This window comes from Solea senegalensis, linkage group LG14 (assembly GCF_019176455.1).
Source record: "Solea senegalensis isolate Sse05_10M linkage group LG14, IFAPA_SoseM_1, whole genome shotgun sequence".
NCBI lineage: Eukaryota > Metazoa > Chordata > Actinopteri > Pleuronectiformes > Soleidae > Solea > Solea senegalensis.
Window position 1 is genome coordinate 11,192,983 of NC_058034.1, and position 15,201 is coordinate 11,208,183.

The window sequence follows — 15,201 nt, forward strand, 5'->3', positions numbered from 1 at the left end:
GCTTTTTATTATCTTTTACTTAAGGGTATCACAGAAACACAGTGTAGAAAATCCTCTGTTGCAAATAAATGATCTGCCTTTAAACTTTTCCTTTACATAGGAGTAAAAGACAAAGTCAGATGAACTGACAATGACATGAGAAAAGTATTCACTTCAGCTTAAACTACCAGTAATCAGAAGTGATGCATGTATTTGTATTACAGAAAAGTCTCCGGGATGAAGTTTTAAGGGTCACACGGGTCGGACCATTTTGTTCATGACCCAACACGCAATGTTTTGATTCACTTCTTTGCTCTTTTTTTTTTTGCCTTTTCTCTGACCTTCTTTCGCAGCCACGTGAACCACAGTGGTCTGTCATGCATTAAGAAGGACTGGGTCCAGCGAGTTTTGTCCCCGGAGCGTTTCCTGTCTGCCGATGGACGACTGCCCAGAGACTCCTCTGAAGCTGCCAGTGAGTTTACTTCATCTGGGAAACGAGAGATTGTTTACATTCACATTGATCCCTGTTTGTTTTTTTGTTTTTGTTTTTTTTACCATGCAGTGATCACCAACAAGGTCATCAAGACAGAAAATCTGATTAGAGAGTCTCTCCTCTTGAAAGCACTTTAGAGGCTAATTCTCGACATAGTGATGTATACTTTTACAATTATTCTTTTGTTCTAATGTGTTCACATGTGTAAAGAGAGAGTGAGTGATGATTTTCCTCAATGTGATGAAGAAATGTATTAGCAGCAGCTGAACTCAGAGTGGTTTGAGGCTGACCCTTGAGCAGCTGGAGGAAAGGGAGATTTGTGCACTTATGTCATATAACATCACACCCCCAGCCAGTCACTGTACCCACACTTAAAGAAACATTTTATTTTGTATTTATTTTTCGTCCTTTTTAAAAAAAACTTGTGGCACTTTATGTGAAAAATAACCAGACTCTTCTCTTCAAAGGGACATGAAGTGAAGCTGTGATTCTCTCTTTTCCACTGGCCGGGAATCTGAATCCACTAAATTCACCAACTAAAATTGCCACATCTGGTTTACTGCAGTAAAAAAAAAAAGACACTGGTTTTAATTTGTTTAATCAACAAAACAACTGCTTTTTAGGTAAGACCATCTTTATTTTATCAATATTAGAGTCAAAATAAACCAAACTGCATGATTTTTTTTTAATGGTGCTGAATAAGAGCTTCAAGAATCATAAGGGAAACATTCACTCAGCACCAAAAAAAGGAACTTATGTGCCGTGGTAAAACAACCGAAGCATCTTTGCCACCATATTTCTAGGATAATGTGAGGTCACTTTAGCTCACGTGTGTCAAATGTGCGTATACAGCATGTAAAAATGAAACAGTCCTTTGTTCATGAGCGACCTCTGATGTGATCAAATGTGTTTTTTTGTTTTCTTTTGAACGCCTGTCCCATAAACATGATTTATAGCCAGTCGGCTACCAGTTTAGAACAAAAAGGTCCACTCGAGCACTGCGTAACACATGTAGATTCTCATTCATCCAGATCATTCATGCATCCATCTTCTACCGCTTTTTGGGCTGTGCCAATCTCAGCTGCCATGGGGCGATGGGCTTCCAGATCATAGTTATCAAAAAGTGGTTGAGTCTGATTCAGTCTTTCGTTATGAATCTTTTGCAAGGTCCTCGTTTGACAGCGACGAGTGTTACAAGCCTCCACATGTCACTATCAGGCCCCTGTGTTTACTGACTGTTGAAGAATGTGCCATCTGTTAACGTGACATGAGACAATCAAGTAGCATTGTCTGCCTCCTGTGCACAAACATATTTATTAAGGAGGAGTTGTGTAACCACATAAAAGTCTGCTCTTGCGTCACAACTTCCACGGGTAACAAGTATAACTCGCTCCCGAGCCCAAATATTTCCTCGTCTGCAGTGTGGATGAAAATCTCTGTCACTGTTTTTGAAGCCAGATGTGGAATGTCGGGGTCTTCCGTGTCGTGCTTTTGAAGAGCGACTCCCCCGCATCTCGGCAACAGATCTCATTAATACATTCACAAAATCCTTGACTCATCGGCTTCACTTTCTCCTCCTCTGCTCGTTATCTTTGCCAACCAGGTGGTTGTGAGTCTGGATGGTGTTTTCAAATTCTGTAAAACCAAAATTGCTTTTGTTTGCGTTTAATGAAGATTCCATCATTTGTGTTAATGATGTGTTTGGCTTTCAACAGAGATTATGCCAATCAGGATTAGTCATTTGTTGCTTTTGGCTGAGCTTCAGTCTGATAATGATCCGTGAGATGAGATGTTAAACTCACACCAGTGATGGCCCATAAATCACGCCATATCTGACACCTTATTATTTTATAATGGTAAATAAATACATAAATAATCAAATAAAGGACAACAATCTCTCACAGTTTTTCTGACATGTGCAAATTAAGTATGAGCTTTTACTTGTTTTGATGAGAAGACGACACACAAACAATCAGTCAGGTGAAACATACTCTCCCCCGTTTGTTTAATGTAATGTCATGTGATACTTTACTGTATTTCTATAGCCCTTAACAACAACACACAGATAACCAATGTGCTTTACAAAATAAAAGCATTACAGGCGCACATGGCATTAAAAAAAGATGGTAAATAACACATTTGTGAAACATAAATCAAAGCATGAAAATACCAATTAAAAACACATGGATAAAAAGTGAATTGAATTGAATAAAAGGAATATGTATAATTTGCAGCCATTTTGACACGCTTTATTTGGAAAAGCACGCGTCACTGATCACATTAATGATGGCGCTGTTCAGTTCATACAAATCAGGACACCGTCACGACAGTGAATCAGCTTGTACTCTAAACTCGGGGAGCTAAATGGTACTCTAATGGTATTTTAATGTGGTTTTATACACCTGTGGGCCCATCACACCCCAGCTAATGGATGTTATTCATTGTTCTGTCATCGTCACATTTCCAAACCAAAAACTATAGAAACCAATAGCATCACTGTATATAAACTTAACAATATTTATATAACTCAGAGGACATTACATTGACTTACATTAGTTTCCTCAAGGCTTACTCTAACCATTACCATAACTACTACTGGCCTAATCCTAACCTCATCCTAACCATTCCACATGTCTTCACATTAAAATGTAATATGGGGACTTTGTTGCTGTCCCCATAAGGAAGACAAGTCCTCATATTGTGACTGTGTAAACAGATGCAGGTCCCCACAACATGAGTAACACCTGGAACACACACACACAGACATGTAGAACAGGTGCGGAGCAGAGAGAGCTGACAATGTTGTGAAATCCTCCAAACTCGTAAACACTTGTGTCGCTGAGCTTTGATGAGGTCAGCCTTGGTTTGGTGGCTTAAAGGAGAGGAGAGAATTGGACCACATGATTAAAATAAGGTTGTGGTGTTTCATGTTATTTTTGGTCCGCTTCAAATTATGTTAATTTATACATTCTTCTCGTGCATGTCTCCTTATTCATTTTCCCCCTGTGGAAATATTGCAACCAATCCCGGAAATTCCCTTTATTTTTATTTGTTTTATCTTAGTGGTTTTTTAACAGTATGCTAATGGATAAAAGTGAAACAATACATTCAAGGCAACTGATGGTGTATGTGTTGCATGGAGACATCTTCAGGTTTGTAAGTGTCTAATAGCATGTGGGTGTTTGGATGCAAACATCTGATGGAGTCTGCGGCCAAAGGCTCAGACAAACCATCCATTCAAGAGCAGAGTGAAATCTGAAGTCGGGATCTTTTTTCCTGATGTAGAGCGCCGTGGCCTGCAAAGCTGTGCGTCTGCCAACTGCCTCAGTTACACTTGCTTTCTACAAACAGAGCCTTCCATTCGTATTATGTTACAAGAGGACGATTGAATGCAGAACTAAAAAGTAGTTAATATTATGAAAAAAATGGCCCACTAGTGACACTGTCACTTTTATTGTAAAACAACTATTAAAAATTGAACAGTGTGTTTTTGTAGAACTAATTTACAACTGGGAAATACAGCTGATCAACCTGTTTTGTCTTCTGATTTCATGGTGATGCCTTCAGGCCACCACTATCACGATCACCTTCTAGAAGGTGAACCAGTAGATGAAGTCTTCATTCACACTTTCACACATCACACTTTTTTATCATGTGCTCACAGAACACACCGGTTACTGGTGTTAAAGTGTCTCAGACTCATCATTGGTGCAGTGAGTTGTCTTTCAACGCGAAGGTTGTGGGTTAAATTCCCGGCTCCACGAGTTTACGTGACACCTGACTCCACGTTGCTCCTGACAGCTGTGCTGGCAGCGTGTGAATGGATATGAAAGATGAGTGCACATAGAAGTGCTTTATGAATGTTTGAATGAGTGAATGGCAAAAGCTGTAGTGTCTGTATTATTACAAACTATTTACCATAGGATTTGTATTGTTTTGTCCATTTGTTGTGCCATTCTTGTGTGTTTTTGTGCACTGCAGCTCTCTTGTTATTTTAATTTGCATATGTAATTGTTTTATTTTGTAACTAGGTCATTCTTCTGTGTTCTTACAGCTTGTATTCACTCTCCTCTGTCTCTGCCCTGCCACTCCTTCTCTCTTTATCTCTCTTCTGACACATTTCCTCCTCTTCTGTCCCCCATTTTTTCCTTGTGCCATTTTCTCTCTGTCTGGTTTTATTGTGCAGGCTTGGTCTGTTTTGGCTTGCTTATGTAATCGTTCTATTGTTTTGTGCGTTTGGCTGTGTCACTCTTGTGTGTTCTTTTGTACTGACTGTGATGCGTTGCTCTGTTGTCTCCCTGTCCCTCATCTCTCCCTGCTGCTCCTTCTCCCCTATTTTCCTTCACTCCAACCAGCCGAGGCCGATGGCTGCACGTCTCTGATTCTGGTTCTGCCAGAGATTTCTTTTCTGCACTGATGTCTAGCGCTAACTCACTTTCTTTGCCTTTGACAAAAGGTAAGGTTTGATTTGACTGAACTTTGTAACATTTGTTAATAAAAATTTCTATAAATTACAGAATAGACATGAGCATGGTTACGTCAGGAGACATCATTTGGAAAGTATTTATGATTTAAAAACTATGCTACATCTGTCAGCTACGTTTTGCAGGCTCTTAAACTGAAGTTTATACGTTGCCACATTCATCTTACATGCGCGGGTTGCCAAACCAGAGCTGTCTGAGATGTCACACAGCTGACAGTGAAATGTAATCCTACACACAGGCAGAATGTTTGCAGGTTATTAAAATGTCATTGAACTGATCCCATTGATTGTATCTTCTGATATCTATATATATATCTGCACACCCTTTGTGTTTGCCAGGAAATCTCTAAAAGGTTAAGAGGCATGAGAAGAGACCAGTTGTGCAGCTGCAAATCAAACACACACACACACACACACACAGTCTGCTTTCCATGACTTCAGAGGACATTACATTGACCCTAACCCCAATTTAAGCCTAATTCTAATCCTAAACCATAAAATCAGGTTTTAACCCATCACCTGCCAAAATGGCCTCACTTAACCAAAATGTCCTCACTCCATATGGTTAATAAAATGTTTGGTCCTCACAAAGCAGCAAATACAAGAACACACACAGAGAGAGAGAGAGAGAGAGAGAGAGAGAGAGGGTGAGCGAGCTGTGATTATTAAAGGTGAACTATTATGTGACTATAAGTGCCTCAATACCGCACATGTTCACCTCACCACCGCACAGACTACATGAATTAAACAAATGAAATATCTGTTACTGGTTATTTTTTTTAATTTCATTTTCAAGGCAGAGATGTTCAATGAGCCCAAATACACACAAGCATTTAGCTTTTTCTCAAAGCCGCTCAGCAGTAGGGAAATTGAAGGTATGGCGAAACCAAGAAATGGATTTTCACAGAAGTGGAGTCTCATGCACTCTCGACACATAAAAACAACCTTTAGCAGAGAGGCAAAGTTGCAAGTTTGTCCATGTGTCGTCTCTTTTGAAATGAGAGTGAGACAAGCACATGTCGTCCACATGTGCCTGTGTGGACCCTCTGTCTTCTGACCATGAAGGAAAGGATCTTTTTCCCAATTGAATTCTGCATTTTTCTGATGTGTTTTAAACAAACACATCATGTGTTATACCATTCGATTACAAAGCTCTACATGGTATTTTGCACACACAAACATTTTAGCAACATTTAAATAAGTGTTGAACAGTACTATGAGTACAACTGAATTACTGTGAAACAAATAAGGCAAAATATAACCATAGAAATGGCAGTGTTTGTAGGAGTGGCATCTTGAAATCCTAGGCTGGGGTTTGTGAGGTTTCATATCTGACTTCTGAAAAATGACTGTATGTTAATCATGCACTGTTTTGTACCGTTTTAAGCACAAATTTGACTTGTAAATTTGGAAAAATAACATCATTTTCTAGAATAACCTTTCAAATGTATTTTTTTGTTAAAACCAGAGCGGTCATCCTTTTGTGGTGTGATGTACAGTAAATGTGTGTGGGGACTAAATCTCTAATCTTCTGTAGGTCATGACATAAATACAGGTGAATTGACTTGAGGTCTAAAAGTCCAATGTGTAAGAGTTAGTGTGAATTAGAGTCATGGTGAGAACTACGGTGGTCTTTGCATGCCAGAAAGGATGTTAACACCCTTTCACAACTCTCTCTGCCGTTTCTTTGTTGGTTTATGCATCAGGTTTGAAGGCGTGAAGGCGTTCGGTGAAAGCTCCAGTTTAAAAATGCGTTTGTTCTGGCTACTGTAGAAAAATGTCAGCTCAAGATGGTGGATTCTGTAAAACAAGGTCCCTCTCCTAAAGTTAGTGATAGACAAATAAAAAGTAAATACACATTTAAAATAGAATGAGTCTATATTGATAATTGTCATCATAAATGCAGGTGAATGAAGAACGCTGTTTGTTCTTGAGTGTAATTTTCGTAATAGTAAATGCATTTGTTTTATGGACGGCATAAACAACAAAGAGGTGTTTCACAGATCATGCAAGGCAATAAAATACATATAAAAAGAATAAAATATATTAAAACAATAAACATTTCTGTGAAATAATGTCACAGTTTTCGCCCCCACTTTAATTGAGTTTGAGGCCCCTGTCTCCCAAAAATAAACAAAGAGCTGAGTCAGAAATTCAGAATTCTGAGAAAAAAGTCAGAATTGAAAAAAAATTTCAGAATTCCATGAAAAAGTCTGAATTGTATGGAAAAAAATGTCAGAATTCGGATTAAAAAATGTCGGATAAATGAAGAAAGTCTGAATTATATGGGGAAAAAAGACTAAATTAAAAAAGTCAGAATTCTGAGGGGAAAATAAGTCTGAATTCCAGTAAAAAGTAGGAATTATTAATTCTCTCAGATGTCAGGCTGTTTTTCCATTTTTATTATTATTTGGCCCTTATCCTCTTCCGTAACAACAAAATAAAGGCTACAAGTTACTCTGTTTTCTTTCTTTCTCTCTTTGGAGAAGCTGGCACACTAAAACCCTGATCCATTGATCCAGAGATCCAGGCGCCGGGAGGACTCTGGTGTTTCCACGCCTCCCTCTGCCACCCCCACTGTGGAGAGTCTCCGGCTTACACACACACACACACACACACACACTTTGCCAGACTTCCAGGAGTTGGAGCGACAGAGTTCGAGGACGGCACTGCTTCAGCGTTAAAGAAAGGAAAGCACGTAACATAATATTCTGCCTCCCACATGGATTTGTTTTCTTCTCTTCGGCTTTTTCACGGAGCTGCGATGGTCTGCGCGGCCGGGGAGTTCGGAGTCTCGCTCGGGAGCGAAAGAGCAAACGCACTCTTCGCTGCAAAGTTGTAAAAGTAGTTTCTCCCCCCTTGAAGATTTTTTTTTTCTCTCTTTTAATTTTCCGCCACCAGTTGGGACTCCGTGTTTCTCCGGTCTGCAGAGCCACAGCCATCATGGCGAGGCGGACTGCGGGGGGATCCGTGGCTCTGACGCCGAGTCCGCGCGCTGCTCTGCGGGAGAAGCGGCTCGAGTTTCACCGAGGCTTGTCGTCCTTTTCCTGGATCTTGGTTTTAATCTGCTCGGCTCTTTCTTGTGGATACTGCGGAGCTGAAAGTGAGTTTTCCATCCTGGAGGAAGCGCAAGTCTTGGCCGATCAAATGAAGAAGCTGTCCTCGCAGGAGCTGGGAGTCTTCACCATGCAGGTAACACGCGCACACACACACACGCACACACACACACACACACACAGAGAAATGAAGTTAAATCAGTGTTAAATGTGTGTCAAACTGTGAGGAATTCATGCTGCACTCGGAGCCACAGCGGGGCTTTACAACATGAAAACCCACCACATGACTGCTGAGGAAGGCCTTTACGGAGAAATGATCCCGACCGGGGGGAACTTTATCACAAATATTTGTGTTACGAAACAATAAGCTGTGTGGTTGCCAGTTGTTCTTGGCTCAGTCAGGCTGCCCTTTGAAGTTACGACGCATTTATAATATGGGACACACCATCATCATCATCATCATCATCATCATCATGCTGCTGCAGCTTTTCTTCCACCCTCATTATTCCCTAAAATCACCAAAGGTCACACGTATTTTTGCACATTTGATTGTGTTTTGATGAAAGAGGAGGAGCTGTCAGCTGCACTTCATTCTCCTTCTCTGTCAAAGAGCTGCTCCTTGTCCCCACACGGTCTGATTGTCATAGTGAGTCAAAGCCTGGTTATACATTTAGCAAGAAAACTGGCTTTTTAATACAAACATGTGAGAAAGTTTTGTTCATTCTTACATCAGTGAATCTGATTTATCGGGGTGGACTGTACCTAGAAAACAGCCTTCAGTAACAACGAGACCTGACACTGTTTATGATCAAATACACACAAGGAATCAGAATGACTCCATCAGCTGGGGTTGGATCCTAATTGGGGTGAAGATAGAGTTGCTTTTCAGTCTGTGGCATCTTTTCTTTCTTGCTATAAGCCATAAAACGTGACTCACTCTTGTAGAAGTGTTGCTATAAAACAACAGGTGAGTTGTTTCACCTCTAACTGACATGGTTTTTGACATTATGCCACAATTTTGAAAAGCGGAGTCTCTTCCTGTATGCCCTTATATAACTGTTGTCTAATTTAGTTGCTTCACTGATGAGTTGGTGCACACAAAAAATGTCAGAGAGAGGTAGTGTGCTGCAATTTAAGATTATTTTTCTTTTATGGATTAGTCTGTCAATTCATTTAATCCAAAAAGTGGAATTAAAAAAAACAAATGTTGATGTTACCAACCCACAAAATGGCACCATCTGATGTGTTTTGTTGTCCACACATCAAATATATCCTGTTTTATTATGATTTATTTGACTAAATGAGCTAAAAATGTATTTAAACAGGCACTTAGTTAATGAATGAATAGATTATTTGCTGCAGGCCGAGACACAATGGAAACACAGGAGAACCACTCGGTTGCTGTCTGTGTACATATGTGCACACCAGAGCTGCAGCAAATGGCAGGAGGTGCAGGGTGCAGCAGTGCTGGGCTGCTGCTGGGTGTGAGAGGGGGTTGTTTAGCACTTCAGAGGCAAAGGAGCTCACAGGCCCCGAACACAGTGGTGAGGCAGCGGGGGGCCCCGGGCCCCAAATGGTGTTTCATCTTTTCTGCTTCCACACAGAGCTGCCTTCATCCCAGCTCTGGGAGTCGGCTTTGAGGGATTCCTCTGATCCCCCGGATCTGCCTTTGTCACCGTGCGTCTCTGCCTGAGCTTCACTGCCCCCATTCTCATTTTTCTCCCTCTCTTCATTCGAAGACAAAGAATGAATTGCTGCCCCTTTTTAAATTTGTCTAAACTCGTCTAATTTTACTATTATTCTACCTGCCGCAAAGCAGATTTCACAGTTTGTCACTTATCATTTCTAATTTCCTCGGGAACACACATTCATCCGATCACACCCCCATGTCGTGGGAAACCAGTTGTGAGACGAACGCGCTGTTCCACAAACTGTGGAAAAAATATGACTTGGCACGGAGCGAATGGGAGTTTTGATTGAAGCGGCACATTCATGAATTTGTGATGGGATGTAAGAGATGCGCGTCCAGTAAAAACACTCTGCATCTGCCAGGGAAAACAACTGCAGGAATCTGTCAGCCATGCCGGCTGTGTGGACACCTGCTCTGCTGCTCAGATGTGGCCTGGCTCTCTGTCTGCAGGTGTGATGGTTGAACTGAATATCACTTTATCTCTCTGCCTCATTAGAGGTTTCCTTTTTTTTTTTGTCTTAAGCAGTGATTTTTTAACAAAAAAAAGAAAAAAAAAATCACAGATTTTATTTTCTAATAGAGTGACAGGAGACGCTTATCATCTCCTCGTGTTTTCCTTTTTTTGACAGCGAGGCGGCAACGTTGAAAGTTAAAGCTTCTTTTTTTTTTCCGGGGGACATCTGAAGGGTTTTGTTATCAAGCAAACGTCCCAGCGTGGCCATTTAAACTGTAATTCTAACCCTCTCCACTCCACCCCTCATTCTCCGGCAGATGTGTAATTTGAGGCTTGCCCTGCTTGTGCTGCAGAGTCACTGGGTCAACCTTGTTCAATCTGTCATTGAGTTAGTCAATTGTCTGGGGATGTGCGGGGGGGGGGATTATAGTTGACACTTTGTTTGGGCTGATGGGTCAAAATTTCAAAGCTGTTTTTCAGCATAGTTCCTCACATGTTGAAAAAATGGATTTTTCTACTGCTGTTGACTACTTGAGTATTCATTTCCTCCCACAGCAATCGTACTGCAGTTTACAGCGAAATTCATCAATGAATATTGAATATTTTCAACGAGGCCACACTTTTCCTGGCTCCAACTTCTAAACTATAAGGATATAATGTTTCCTGTCAAACATTAATCCTAGCGTTTATATTCTAGAACTGGGTCTCACGTTCTGTGATTTCTGGGTCTGCAGAGTGCTGGTGCACATTTCCGCTTGGGAAATCTTGTCTGGTTTCTTTGCTCCATATATTACACCGAAATCATTAAAAGGAGTCGTTTTGTGGACCAAACGGGAAAATAATGGACTGATTAATCGATCATGAAAATATTGAGTGAGTGGTATTGAGAGAGGAAGTGGCGCAGTTAAGTGTGTGTGTGTATAGTCTTGGTACTCTGAGACATGTTTGCTGCCATTACTACCACAGTTACTTGTTCAGCTAAGCCCTTATCATGGGTGGTGCAGCAGTGAAAAGCCCCCTTCCTCCTTCAAACAGTGTTTACTCCATGTTCTGTTTTTCATATCCCCCAAACACTAGGTTTACTCCATTTTTTTATGTCCCTGTGTAGATGTTGGGTACCGTTAGTTCTCCATGGTTACCGTCTTCTTCGTTGTCTCTATTTTGTGAAACAAGGATTAGTGACTTCAGTGCACATTAGTCCACGAAGGCTCCACGCGCACTGCCGTGGATGAGTTTAAATGGCAACATTTGCATCACAAGGACCACGGATGTGAAAAATATTACTCTCGTTGGGGCCGCAACGTGCCGTGGTATCCATGGTTTGTTACTGTTGAGAAACTCTTGCAGTTCTATAGCGACTCTCGGCTGTTGCTGTGAACACGGGCGCCTCTGATGTTTTACTAATGAGCAGTTGAGGTCTGACATTCTGTGGTTTTAAAGCAGAATGTCTTACATGTAGATCTGGAGCTCATGCTTTGGTCTAAATATGAAATTTGACCTCACTTCCCCTTTCCGTGTTATTAAACATGGGCTCGGTGCCACTCGCGTCATGTGGGAACCAGCCCGGTGCCAGGACCATGGTACCGATTTCCACCAACAGCTACAGCAATATGACATTTAATCCCTCTTGGAAATGTATAAAAAAAACAACTTGAACATGAAGGTGTGCAGAGTTAGTGAGGAAAGGAAGAGAGCACCCATCGCTGGGTTGCAAGTCCAATTCTAAACTGCTCTTACTGAGAGGGTATTAACGCCGTATTGGCTGATTATTTATGAAGGAAGTGTCACTGTTAGTTTTAAGGCCTTTAAATCATGAGACGTGTGGTTTGTTATTGAGGTTGGCTCGTCCACTATCCCCGGCCCCCTAATTGAATATTGATAGTAATTTGAGGGCAGTGGTGGTTTGTGAAGGAAAAGTGAAAAGTGGGGTAGCTCTGGTATTCTAATTAGGCTGGGATTTTCTGGTTTTGGGTTTGATCCAAGGGCAGCTGAGTCCTGCTTTGTTGTGTTGATTTTTTTTTTCCCTTTGCAAACGACAATTTGATTAGGTTTGTCTCACCTACCCGGTCCCTGAGCTGTGTGTCGTCTTTTTTGCTTTTCTTCACTTCTCTTCACCTCTTTCTTCGCCGGATCCTTTTGCAGACGGCAGCGAGCAGGGTGGAGAAGGGTTTGAGGGTATGCAGCGGGACGTCAGAATTCCTGCTACGTTGTCTGCAGTGCAGCTTCAAAGCCTTCTCGCCTCTCGCTGCGTTGCTTACATGGCTGTGTTCTCCGACCGTCGAGGCTGCTGTGAGCCTTGCAGGCCTCCCTTCCACATTTCTCATTCTCTCTTTTTGATTGTGAGTCTGTATTTTCCTTTGTGTTGCTCTCCTTCTTTGCAGATGTGGTCCATTCTACCTTCAACATATAAATATATAGGTGTAATAATAGGAAATTTCTCCGGTCTTCCTTTTGTGCATATAGAATTTATGTGTGCCAGTGTCCACGATTGCATGGCTCCAAACAGTTTTTACATTAAATGGCATGATAATCATTGGAGACTATCTTTATATCTTAATATTCGGCTTTTGTTGCTCATGATTGCGTTAATATTAATGGTCGTGTGAAATTTAGTGGTGGTGGTGCACATATGAATATAGGGGAAACACTATTTTAAATGAAAAATATTGTGCAAAATGTTCACTTCTGTATAGTCCTTTGAGGCGGATTTGCTCCTCTGCCCTTTCCCCATTTTTACTGATCCTTTTCTCCACACTGATGATGCTGGGAGGGTTTTTTTTCACACACACACACACAGTGTCAAGTTGCTGCTGATTCATAAATGTATTATTCTGAGTTTATGTGCAGTGCTCCAGTTGTGTGTGTGTGTGTGTTTTTTTTTTCAATTATTTATCCCTAGCTGAATTTAAAATGAACACGATAACTAGGCTATAAGCTGCCGTGTACACATAGGACCTTATTTCTAAACCGAACTCTGTTAAAGTTACTGTGTCTCTTTGAAATGTAGGGTTTTAAGTTTATTATGTAAAACAGGCCTCTCACAGCCAAACAGCTGCAAGGTCCCACAAGGAGCTCTGCAGTGTTTTTAAACTTGGCTTGAATGTGCTATCAGTCTTCAGAATTCTTGGCCCGTCTTAAAAACCCAGGGAAACGGCCCAGTTCTGTCGACTGTTACCTTTATCTTCCATCACAATGCAGGAGTGAACGGAGCAAAGAGCCATGTTTTTATTAAATGTTGGGCCGCTTGTGTGTCTTGGCCCGGGTCCAGGCACCGAGAGGCTCAGGCGCCCCTTTCTCGTCCAACCGCCTTGCACTGCAGTGTCTCCAGCCTTCAAACCGAGCAAACACCAGACATGGTAAAGTCCTCAGACTTGTTGGATGAAATGGTGAATTAAACACACATTTCTAAATTCTTGCATTAAGGCTTGCTGCTCTGTTTTCTTGGTAATCATGATTGAGAAGACCGTGCTCTGTTGTGTTCCAGACTGAATGTATGGGATGTATGGATTATGGAATTAGATTTGTGTCAATATTTACAAACAACACTTTTTAATAAGCAAAAAAAAATATCGATTTAATCATTCAAACCTATTGTATTTGATTGTTATAAAATGCAAGAAAATACACTTGTTCTTTGTGCTCCCTGATTTGTTGTTCTCAACATCTGACAAAATAATTGTAAGTATCTAACGTTTGTCAGATAATAAACGTTAGATACTTACAATTATTTTGTCAGATGTTGACGGGGAAAACTTGGGGAACGAGTTCCAGACGGACAGCCACTCCAGCCAATCAGCAGGCAGCTTCCTAAGGCCCGCCCACAAACAAAACACCACGGCGCAAAGAATCTTATACAATGATTTAATCGATATTTTCTTTTTCTTCTTAAAAAGTGTTGTTTGAAAATATTGACACAAATCTAATTCCGTATGGATTGCCATAAACCATAGTTGCATGGAAGTGACACTGGCAGCAGTGTCATTGTCTCAACCTCTGTGTGAACATCACACAGAGGTGTGTCTGGAGTTCTACAGCAGGATAACTGCATTCTGCAAGTGCATAAGGCAGATATTAAAAGTAAAGCTGTTTTTTAGAGGTCTTGGTGTTGGTTTTTCGACTAGCTGTGATCTTTAGAAGTCCAGAGTAAACAGATGGACCAGAAGTGTTTTGCAGAAAACCGGTCGTCGGTGAAAACATGGCCAAAAGAACCCTTAAACGTAGATTTTAAAATTTGTCTCTTCCACTTGTTTGTGTGGGTTTTTGGTTTGTTGGAAATGTGCGTGCAGCTCATTTCTGTTGTTTTTTTTAATCAAAGATCTTCACATGTCCGTGTTTAGCATTTGCCACTCCATCGTCGCTTCATCTTCATTTCAGTGTACCTGCAGTGTAGCTAGTGCGTCAGTTAACTTAGTGCAAGATGAAAGGAGGAAAAACGATGCTTTTTCATCTGTTTTTTTCTTCAGAGCTCTTAGACAACATGACTCAGTCATTTCACTCGCGTCCCTTTAATTTCTCTGCCTGTGTTAAGTACAGCCCAGTGCACCGTCTCTTGGCTCCTGCGGGACTGCGGTCAGGATGGAGCATGAAACTGATGTTCTGCTCCTGCGGCACCAGCTGTTGTGGGTTTAACTCCGTCTGTACTGTCATGGCCAGATCACTTATCCGACCACTTTCTGATCCGTTTCCCACATCTCTCGGTTCAACAAGGCTTCTCGCAGTTTGACCTTGAATGAAAATGTTTTTTTTACAGTTTTTTGTTTTACCTTTCTGTCTGCTTTTCCTCACTCTCTCTCAGCTTGTACTCTCGTACTGACCTGCCCCGAAATGCCAAGCTCCTGTTAAGAATCTAGACAACAACACAGTCCAAGGGCAATATAGTTGAACATGGTCTGATTAGGGGAAAATAACATTTTTCCCTCTTTAAACATCCTGTACTTATCATTGAGATAAAGATCACGATGACACTCACACGGATGCACGTGTGTCCTCATTTCTGTTTTCCGTCATAGTCGTCTTAAGAGCTGAAATTATTGGTGAAATACTGCA

The 15,201-nt window shown here is 41.2% G+C and overlaps 1 protein-coding gene across 1 annotated transcript in view; it reads left to right on the forward strand.

Annotated features, from left to right (window-relative positions):
* The first annotated feature begins 7,551 nt into the window (after positions 1–7,551).
* Positions 7,552–15,201, forward strand: part of cachd1 (cache domain containing 1) — a 72,943-nt gene continuing 65,293 nt past the window's right edge. Inside the window, exon 1 of the mRNA XM_044044179.1 lies at positions 7,552–8,147. Coding sequence (XP_043900114.1) covers positions 7,899–8,147 — 249 coding nt within the window. The 5' untranslated portion in view covers positions 7,552–7,898. The remainder of the gene's footprint in view (positions 8,148–15,201) is intronic.